At 50.0% G+C, this 11,096-nt stretch overlaps 1 protein-coding gene across 1 annotated transcript in view; it reads left to right on the forward strand.

Moving 5' to 3' along the window:
- The window catches only part of LOC115320225 (zinc metalloproteinase nas-14-like), a 100,071-nt gene extending 99,642 nt beyond the window's left edge, over positions 1–429 (forward strand). The window contains exon 6 of the mRNA XM_040213241.1: positions 188–429. Coding sequence (XP_040069175.1) covers positions 188–429 — 242 coding nt within the window. The remainder of the gene's footprint in view (positions 1–187) is intronic.
- The last annotated feature ends 10,667 nt before the right edge of the window (positions 430–11,096 follow it).

An 11,096-nucleotide genomic window follows, 5' to 3' on the forward strand; every position in this document is an offset into this window, starting at 1 on the left:
CGCAACAAAAACTATTTATATAATTTTATAGCGCACTTTTTGTTACTTTTGTATTTCGCACCATAAATAGATGTATGCAATATAAATATACAACTGTATAGAGACGACTAAAATAAGATACTTGATTGATTGATTTTTAACCGAATGAAGGACGTACACTTAATACTTGTGACTATCTTTTCGGTAGATGCCAAACAAAGCTTTGAGCTGAAGACAGAGCTGATCGCGGACACCCTGGGTCAGCCCTACGACTACGAGTCTGTGATGCACTACCCGCAGGACGCTTTCAGCAAGTCACCGCCCACTCCAACGCTTATTCCCAAGTCGCCCGATATTGACCCCGCAACTCTCGGCAAGGGCTACCTTGAGAATTTCTTAACAGACACTGACGTCATCAAAGTCAACCTTCTTTACGGCTGTGCGAAATAACACGTTTCGTAAGGGGGGGTATTCAATGGCGGCCGTAGTTGAGTTGTTTGCTGCTGAGGGCGAGATGAAGCAAGCTTCTACATTGCTTTCGCAGCCTGCATTCCACGCCAACAAGATTCCGGTCTTGCCAGACAGTAATGCTACATTTACATATGCGTTCGAAAGGTATCCGCGAGGCGGATCCGCTCTTTTGTTAGGTGAGCGCCCGCGTTCATAGCCGTCTCGCGAATTCAGTTCAAGCGCCGGTGTATATGAGACCATAGCCTGCTTTATCCTAGAAAGCCTGCCAATTCCACGACATCACCAATGAGCGCGCGGCCGCTGAAAAAAAAGCGAGGAGCAGCGCCAAACGGCTACCCATATGCATGGTAGCGCAGAGCCACTTCTGGAGTAACCCTACAATCAATGCCAAAAATACGCGCGGTGTCTTCCCCGAGAAACAACAATAAACCTCAACAAAAAAAAAAAAGGAGGCTACTGGCCCGTGGAGAAACGAGAAGGGCGGAATAGAGAAGGGATAACGCAGAATGTTCTCCGTTCCTGAAAACAAAATGGAGCGCGCTCGTGTTTTCGGCTTGTACCGCTGGGGCGTTGTTTGGCGCTACCAGAAAGAGCCCGTGCCCACGCCCTCTTCTTTAATCTCCTTTCCGCTTTGCAGCGCTCACAATCTTTGGCGATTTGACAGGCTTTCTAGAATAAAGGCGGCTATGATGAGGTATAAGTGCTAGCTCGTTCTTAGACAGCGCACTCAAGTGCGGTGTCCAAAGAGTGCCCCCTGTACTACGCTTTAAAAATGGATATCAATGACATAACGATTCGTTCGTGCGGGTTCTTGTTGTTTATTGGTCAACAAAGGTACATGACTAATAAAGTGTCCTCGCAAAAATGAGGCGTAAGGTAGAAATTGAAGAGTGGTTTGTACTGAAGAGGGCCTGTTCTACCGCACCCTCTTCGGTGTCACATTGTTCGAGCTAAAACTGCGACCGCCAAGGAAATTCCAATCTTCCGGATGAACCAGCAGATGTCGCACGACCTTTCTCGAACAAAGCCAGGTCTTTTATTTACCGTTGTTATAGTTTGAAACTCGGTATTCTACGAGGGGTGTTCAATAAGGTTTGCTTCATGGGCTGTTACTTTCTTCAGTCGGTAAGGAAGTTCAGAGGTGTTACATACAATTAAAGGTTAGGAATCTTCTCTTTCATGGGAGCGCATCACTTTTCGATAAAGTTCCCTCCAGAGGCGAGACACTTCCACCATCGGTGCACTGTTCTCTGCGTGGCGTCATAGAATGAGCTTGGCTGTTGACGCACCAAGAGCACACTGCATGATTGATCTCTTCGTCGGGCGCCAAGCGCGTACCTTACAGATGCTCCTTCATCTTAGGAAACAGCCAGAAGTTTGATTACGCGAGATCCGGCCTGTAAGGTAGGTGGGGCAAAACATCTTGGAGCTGCAGCTACTCCAGCGCGGCTTCGCGGTCTCGTCAAAGGGCACCCTCATCCTCCTAAAACGGCATGCAGAGACTAGTGCACCGGTTGCGGAATTGCATCGCCGCTGGACTATTATTCCATATGGATAAGTGATATGCTCCTGGGTAATTAAAGGGGCGATGCAACGGTTTTTGTACATTGCACAAATACCGCCTAGAACCGATCCCTGACAATAATGACCTGTGAAAAGCCTGTTCGTTTTTCACCACACTCAATAGAAGTCGCAGAAACAAAATAAATAAGAACTGGCAGTGTTCACCCCCTCAACTCGCAGCCAGAACGATTGGCCACGTGATCTGGAGCCGATCACTTGCCGCCAATATTGATCATAGCCACGCGCTGGGGTTGGCAAAGCACCGGACACGCGCTGAGTTCCAGACATTGTTATGGCTCGGCTATTGTCGTCAGTACAGCGATTGGTAACAAGCCAGTACCCGAATGCGTGTCGAAGCATCGATTGTCACGAGCCCAGATCGAATGCATACGCAGTCTTCGCGTCCACTGTGTGAGGAGCATTTGAATATCGTCACTGGGCGGTACTGCGACCGCCCAGCCACGTCATTAAGTTTTGCGAAGGAGAGATTGAAAAAAAAAAACGCTCGCTTTTGTCCTTGAAGTTACACCATAAAAAAGGAGTTTCTTGGCCAGTGGCCCTGCCTGCGAGTATCCTTGAGCCCCTCTAGTACCAGTAAGCTCGTGTAAAGTGAAAAAGATTCCAATTGAATATCGCTGTACGGCCCCTTTAAAGGGGCGATGCAACGATTTCTGTATTTTGCGCAAATACCGCTTAGAACGGATCCCTGACGTTAATGACCTGTGAAATACCCGTTCGTTTTTCGCCACGAGCAATCGAAGTCGCAGAAAAAAATAAAGGAAAACGAGCAGAGTTCACCCCCTCATCTCGCAGCCAGAACAAGCCATGCGCTGGGGTTGGCAAGGCACAGGACACGCGCTAAGTTCCAGACATTGTTATGGTTCGGCTGTTGTCGTCATTGCAGCGATTGGACACAGGACACTACCCGAATGCTCCTCGAGCTATCGATTATCACGAGCCTAAATCGAGTGTCCGCGCCATGGTCGGGTCCAATCTATGCGCCACATTCAAATATCGTCACTGGGCGGCACTGCTACCGCCCAGCTACGGAAGGTGAAGATGAAGATGAAGGTCGCAGATCTTAAACAGGAGCTTAAAGCAAGGGGACTTTCAACGGTTGGTTCTAAAAACGAGCTATTAGAGCGACTACAAGCCGCCACAGAAGTCTCCAACGATCTGCTAACAGCTGTACAGTGGGAGGAGACATCACGGGACAGCGACGGCGAGCTGAGCGCAGAAGCGGTGGTGCCGGTGGGCCTTCTACCTACCTCAACCGACGGCAAAGCTGGTGCTAGCATGATCAATGACTGTGAGGGAGCGTTTGCAACACCCCTAGAGACAATGTCTACCTCTGCTGGGATTCAGGACAGACCGCTTCCATCTACTTCAGAACGGGCGATGGTCGAGGTGACGCAGCGTCGACTGAATGACGAGATCCCCAAGCAGGCTTCACAACTAAATTGGCTGAAAGGTGCGACGAAAGGGGATCCTCTCATAAGCTGTGACAGGTGCGGACGGTGGGCCTACATTTCAGAGACTGAGTTTGAAACTCATGAAGAGGTTGAAGATGCTCATTTTGTTTGCAGAACATGCAAGGCCTTAGATGAGATACACAATTCACACAGGACAAGGATGGATGCGCTGGCAGACAGTGTGAACGGGATTATCCAGAGGTTAGAGGGTGCAACTCCTCAAGGTGAACCAAATGAAACAACCACAATTCGAAAACTTCAAGACCGAGTGGCCGAATTAGAACATCGCGTGGAAGAGCTTCAAAAAGCCTTGGACAGCCTTCTTGATGGCGTTAGTTTGACTACAACTCCAGTGAATTGTGAAAAGAACCGTGAACATGACGCCGGAGACAATAGAAGAAAGAAGGATCAGGAGGACCTTGCATTTTTGACACAGTACAAAGACTTGCTGTTGCTCAGGAAGGATGGAAAACAGCAGGACATAGTGAACAGGACACGTTCAGAAGCAGTGGATGACTGCAGTCAGACTGTCTGCAAACTAAGTGCAGAAAACGTCACAACTTCGGAACAAGGAGAATCAGAGGAAGTGCAGGATAACTCATGCTCGCGCAGTAAAAGCAGCCCGGCGACAAAGGGAACGACAAATGCTGGAAAAGTGAAGGACAGACCTCCTCGCGGAGTTAAACGAGAAGTCCTGCTTGTGGGGGACAGCAATGTGGAGAGAATTGCCCAAGCTTTTATCGAAAAGATGGACGATAAGCGAAGCGTTGAGGTGTTGCTCAACAGAAAGGCGACAACTGAGGATGCCCATAGCATGATTGCCGGATACGAACGCCAGGCGCGGATGGTCTCCCGCATGTATATTTTGCACGTTGGCCTGAATGATGTACTGCGAGGAGACCAACCTGACCATGTTGTGGAAATCATCAGAAGGAAGTGGAGCAGGCGTAAAGCATCCCTGGCTATCTGTTCTGTCCCAGAAGTCACCAGCAAAGGCAAGGTGGTGCAAGCGAGCGTGATGTTGCTAAACGCCAAGCTAAAAGTATTATGCAAAAAGATTCATGCTAAGTTCGTGGATCTCAGCAGGGACGTAGCTGCTAACGACGGCTTACAGAAAGACAAACTGCTCTATGGGCATAAGGTTATTAGTCTAGTAAGCCATCGCATAGCGGAGATGGCGAGCCTTTTTTTAGACAGACGAAGGGGGAGATGGTACGCCGATACGGGAAAACAAAGAGGAAAAGAGCAGGGAACCGGCGAGACGCCGAGAGGCAGGATGAGTGCACAAGATCAGTCGAAGTCAATGCCTCACCATCAAAGATGGCAGCATCAAGGAGTCGCACCGATGTCGTGGGCGCCTCCGGTTCCATTACACGAACAAAGGGTTCCGGATGGCACTCTCTTCCTCTCTACAACGGGCGCATTGCCAGCGCCTCCACGGCCACGACATCAGATGCAGGACATCGGCTCAGCAGATTGTTCCCGGGGACATGGGTACGCAGCGCCGCCACGAGCTCACTTTCTTGGCAGAGAGAGGCTTCCGCCTCCGGAAGGATTCTCGCACGCCAGACTGATGGACCAACTGGTGTCAGTGTGTTCGCCGAGGATACCGCGACAAGAAGCTGTCGGATTCCCGGGGTTTATCACGCCGATGCTACCACAAGCGCCACCAACGCAACATACCAGGCAAGTTTGTGGACCGACGCTGTCCCCATCTGCCCTGCAGGCAATGGTGACAGAGATTGTGCGTCAACAGCTGAGGGACAGGGAACAGTGGTAGGGGGCATTGGCCCACTCCGATCCAAAGTGGTTGAAGACGCGGAATGGGCGGAGCGAGGTCATAGAGTAAGGAGCAGACGACGGAGACGCAAGCGTGACGAACATACACCTGTTAGAGTGGGGTTCTTAAACCTCCAAGGAGCAAGGAGGGAACAAAAGTGGGAGGAATTGTATAGCGCACTCGAGTCTGAAGACATTACCATTTTTGGCGTGGCTGAAACACACCTCCGGGACTTCGAAGAACCGCCGATGCACCAGGGCTGGTGTTGGGAGGGGTGCAATCGTGAAGAGGGGCAGCGACGTGGAGGAGGTGTAGGAGCATTGTGGCGCCGCGCGGCCCCTTGGCACAGGGATCCCAGAAAGTGTCAAGACCACATCTGGCTGACAGGCGAGCTGGTACAGAAGCCAGTAGCGCTATGTGTGGTATATCTCTCTGTAGGAAGTGCGCGAGACATAGAGAACGAAACTCTCATGGACTGTGTTGCAAGGGATGTGCGGGAGGTCGGAAAAGACAAGGATGTGCTCATCATGGGTGATTTTAACGGACATATTTATGAGCTTGATGGGTGGGAAGATGGCAACGGACGGCGGTTACAAAAGCTAGCGGAGGAGCTGCAGTTGGAAGTGGTGAACCTCCGGGAAATGTGCGAAGGACAATATACCTGGTGTGCTAGAGGCAGTAGAACTTGTATAGATTATTGCCTGGTGTCACAGGGCATTGGACGTTTTCTTGTGCAGGTGCATATAGACGAGGATGGGGAGCACAGCGTTAGTAGCGACCACAATCGTCTAAAGCTGGTCTTCAGCAGGGCAATCTGGAAGAAGGAGAGGGAGATATCGCCAAGCTCCATGCGGCCCTACCTTACCGAGGATGCTGCAGCAAAGGTGGCGGAACTTTTTGAGAAGAGCAAAGAAAGAATTAAGGCTGGAGGCTACATAGGATACGTCAATGTGCTTAAGCGTCTTATCAAGCGGCATTCGAGAATGCGCCCCAACGGACGCAGAAGAAGGAAACGTTGGTGGGACACTGAAGTAAAGACAGCGATTCAAGCTAGGCAGGCCGCAAACAGGGAACATCGCCAGTCCCTTCGAATGGGGCATGAGCACATGGTCGCACAAAACTGGAAGCTCTATCAAACGCGGAAGCAATACGCCAAACAGATCATCCAGGAAAAAATGAGGACGGCGGACCTACGTACTGTTCTTGACATTCGCTCCAGTGGAAAAGATGCTTCGAGGAAGTTTTGGAGCTACATGGGTACACTGGAGGGTCGAGACCAATCGACTCCCGTCCTCGATGAGTGCACAGGACAAGAAGTAGAAGACCTGGGTGCACACCTCACGACGTACCTGAAAGAGATGTTTTCTCCCGAGTGCATGCCCACTGCCACAAAAGCCGAATGGACAGCCGAGTCCTCATCCGACGGCAGCCGGTGGGAAATCGGTGAAGTGAGTGTAGTGCGTGCACTAATCCACCTTAAGAAGAACACCTCCCAAGGCCTGGATGGTGTCCCGGCAACGGTACTCAAAGCTTTAGGAAAGGACGCCCGACAACACCTCGCGTCTATACTAAACGACATCCTTTGTGGCACAGCATCTATACCAGATGATTGGAGGCTCGGCAAGGTGGTCTTGATCCCGAAAAAAGGGAACGATCGCCAACAACTCCGCAGCTACAGGCCTCTGACGGTGACGAGCACAATATACAGAGTATTCGCATACATGCTCAAGGAGAGGATGGTTGCATGGGCAGAAGAGGCTGGGCACCTTACTGAGCTACAGGGAGGCTTTCGTCGAGGGCGCCGACTTGAGGACAATCTGTTCACAATAACTCAGTGCATTGAGGTAGCCAGAAAGGAGAAAAGACAATTACTGTGCTGCTTTCTGGATATTGCCAAAGCATATGACAGTGTCCCTCATTCACTGCTCATTCAGTGTTTGGAACAACTAGACCTGCCACAACAGTGTGTTTCTCTCGTCCAATCTCTTTATGAGGGCAATAAGGTGAGGGCAGAAATGAAAGGGGTAGAATCCGAAGACGTGATAGTGACTAGGGGACTTCGACAGGGGTGTCCACTCTCCCCGCTCCTCTACATGCTTTACGTGGCTGGGATGGAGGAGAGGCTAATTCAGTCAAGAGTGGGCTTCTCTTTAACCCACCTAGAGGACGGCGAGGAGGTGAACTGGGTGCTTCCAGGGCTCACGTTCGCCGACGACATCGTTTTAATGGCTGAGACAGCGGAAGATATGCAGCGGCTATTGGATATATGCACTGCGGAGGCTGCTGTGCGACACCTAGGCTTCAACGCAAAAAAATCTGCGCTTGTACAGTTCTCAGGGGTCGAAGACACGCTTTGCTGCACACTTAAGTTGGGTGACGAAGTTGTGCCACTTGAGGACTCGTACAAATACTTGGGTGTCGTCCTTGCCAATACGCCGGAATACCTTCGAGATCATTACGCTCATCTCCGCCAGTCAGCAGGGCGAGGGGCCAACGTCCTCCGAAAAAGAAGTCTCTGGAGCTGCAATAGGTTCCTAGTTACACGGGAAGTGTGGAAGGCAGTAATGGTTCCAGGCTTGACTTTCGCGAATGCTGTAGTGTGCGTCCCTGGTGAATTACGAGAATTTCTGGAGCGACGACAACGAGCAGTGGGACGACAGGCTCTGGCCTGCCACGGAAATGTGGCTAACGAAGCCGTCCAGGGAGACCTAGGATGGTCTAGCTTCGAAGCCAGGGAAGCCACCAGCAAGATAAGTTATGATACACGACTCCGCCACATGGATCGAAACCGATGGGCCAAAAAACTTTTTGTATACACTCACATGACTGGGACAAGAACAAGGTGGCAGAAGCGCCTTTATCAACTCCAAAAAAAGTATGGCTTCTTTGCAGAACCCTTAGAGGTAGTGACGGGCGAGAGGTTGGAGTCGAAAGTGAGAAGCAGAGTACGTGAGAGGGAAGTCTTCCAGTGGTTTGAAGCCGCTCAAGCGAAGCCAACGCTGCTGGTGTACAGTAAAAACAAGCAACTGATCGCGGCTGAAACCCTGCTCTATGACAACAGCTTGGGCAGCCGCCTTCTGTTCGAGGCGCGAGCGGGCGCTCTACGAACTCTGGTATACCGGGCGCGGTTTGACCCCAAGGTGGTTTCCACGATGTGCCGCGCGTGCAGAGAAGAACCTGAGACAGTTGAACACATAGTGCTCTACTGTGAGTGCCTGCTGCCAACCCCACTGGTAGATCGCCGGCTTCACTCAGAGGCGATGCTAGCATATGCACTGGGCTTTAAAACGACGGCTGACTCAAACAAACCCTACACGGGCGAAGCAGACGACCCTCCACAAGACAGGCATGAGATTTCTACCATGCAGTGCGTGCGAAGGACGAAAGCGCGTCTGGAACACTGGTGGAAGAAAATTAAGAACAGATAGCTTATAGTTTTTTTTTTTGGCTAGGGCACGAAGACTTTTCGAGCTCGCCCGGTATAAAGGGAAAAGCCGCATCATCATCATCATCATCACGTCATCAGGTTTTGCGAAGGAGAGATTGAATGAAAACACTCGGTTTTGTCCACAAAATTACAGCGCAACAAAGGAGTTTCTTGGTCAGTGGCATTGCGTGCGAGTATCCTTGAGTCCCACTAGTGCCAGTAAGCTCGTGTAAAGTGAAAAACATTCTAATTGAATATCGTTGCACCACGCCTTTAAAGGGGTGACGCAACAATTTTTGTACTTTGCGCAAATACCGCTTAAAACGGATCCCTGACGTTAATGACCTATGAAACACGCGTTCGTTTTTTCACCCCACGCAATAGAAGTTCCAGAAAAAAAAAATTAAAGAAAAACGAGCACCCTTCACCCCCTCAACTCGCAGCCGGAACAAGCGGACACGTGATCTGGAGCCGATTATAGACGCTTTCGGCGCGCGCCCAATCGAGCCGCCATAGCCGACCTTCTCTTGTCTTACCGAGATGCCGAACCACTGAAGCGGGCGTTGACGACCCTCCACAGAGGCCAATGCTGGGGAGAAGGACACAGTAACACTTAAAATGGCAATTACCTGTTCTGCTGTGGTAATGATGAAGTGGAGCGAACGGAATAAGAGGAAACACAAACTGAAGGTCGGTTATGGCGGCGCCCATGCACAGCTCCCTGAAAGCGTTAGCCACGCGCTGGGGTTGGCAAAGCACAGGACACGCGCTGAGTTCCAGACCAGGGTTGGGCAGTATCGCGATACAAATGTATCGCGATAGTTTTTCAGAAATACAGTTTGTATCAGTATCTCTGTATCGCGATACCTTTTTTTTTACCAGTACCTGTATTCCTCTATCGAAATACATTTTGAATGTTTCTTTGTATCGTGATACAATCAGGGTGAAATGTATTTCGTTACATTACTTGAGAAATACCGTCCCCCCCCCCCTTTCCCCCAGAAAAAAAAAGTACAAATCCGATTTTTTTTTTTTTTTTTTTTTTTACTTTTGAGGACATTAGGGTCAAGGAGATGCTGGGGCATTGTTACCATGCTGACCAAGGTTCCTTCCGATTCTCCAAGCTATTTTTCTATGCGTTCTCTTCTCTCTTCTGAGAAGTGTTGCATAGTCGGGGACTCAAACCAGGTGGCGCGCCAAAAGTGGAGTCAGAGCATCTTGTGCCGCAGGTCCTTAGGTAGGGGTTTCTTGAGTCATTGTTTGCGGGCATCCAAAGCCCGCTGCTAGCCGTCTCTCTCGCCTTAGCCTACACAGTACACCCAGCCGGCAAAGCTGATTCACAGACCGTTGTAGCACGAGCCTGGCGGTGGTTGACTTGAAATAGTAGGGTGACTCACGCAGTGAAGTTCAACACATATTCGAATGCGTCTGCGGCTGCGCCCGTAACATTGCACGGCTCAAGGGTACGTCATCAGCTGACGTGAGAGGGACCCGCTGCTCTAGTGATCCGAAACCCAGGACTGAGGTCAGACGTGGCCTCGCTGTGCCGATCCAGACTTCGTACACCTGCGACTCGTCTCGAGCGCGCTGTTTCTCGGACAGCTCGTACCTGTGCCGGCAATATCAGGTCGCAATCCACGAGGTCTCTATCTGGAGTATGCAAGACGAAACTTGAGGATTGCAATCCATGCGTCGGTGGTGGAGGTTCGGTAGGAAGGACCTTCACAGCAGGGATGCCAACGTATCGTTTTATCAACCGTAACAGAAGACATGTGTTCCAAGATGCTTCATATGGTCGACTATTCTCGAAAATTCCAAATGACACTGCCTGCATGATCTTCAACGAGGTAACCTACAACGAAAGCACGTATTGTCCTTTCATACAACAACGCGGTAAAGTTTCTTGTTCAAGGCCACACCTACAGACAAAGAATACCAGTTGATTCCACCGTGACGTCATGTCATAAATGCTGAAAGGGACGTCCCTATTGGACAGGGGCATGGTGAAATTTTGATGGTATTTAGGATGACATATAATTTATATAGAGGTCGAAGTCTTTTCGCATCCTTCGTCAGACAGACAAGATGTCAGGGAAGGGACTGCGGTCAGTCTTTGATGGAACGTTTTTTTGTTTTGTTTTTGAGCCTACTGAAGACTACTCGTCGTCCGGAATCACTAACTTCAAGGCAAAGTGCCAAGCCTGCGGGAAAGCAATTTCAGAATCAAAAACTTTCACTTCCAACTTCAAGCTTCATCTCATTTGGCGTCTCAAACAAATTTGAAAAATGTATTGCAGTATCAGTATTTCTGTATTTGTATTTCTGCCCTCCCTAAAATGTATTCCTGTATTGGTATTTCCAAATGCTTTTCGCCTCTATTTAAAATGTATTTTCGATACGTATC

Source organism: Ixodes scapularis, unplaced genomic scaffold, assembly GCF_016920785.2.
Source record: "Ixodes scapularis isolate PalLabHiFi unplaced genomic scaffold, ASM1692078v2 PGA_scaffold3__209_contigs__length_174095766, whole genome shotgun sequence".
In the NCBI taxonomy this organism is placed as follows: Eukaryota; Metazoa; Arthropoda; class Arachnida; order Ixodida; family Ixodidae; genus Ixodes; species Ixodes scapularis.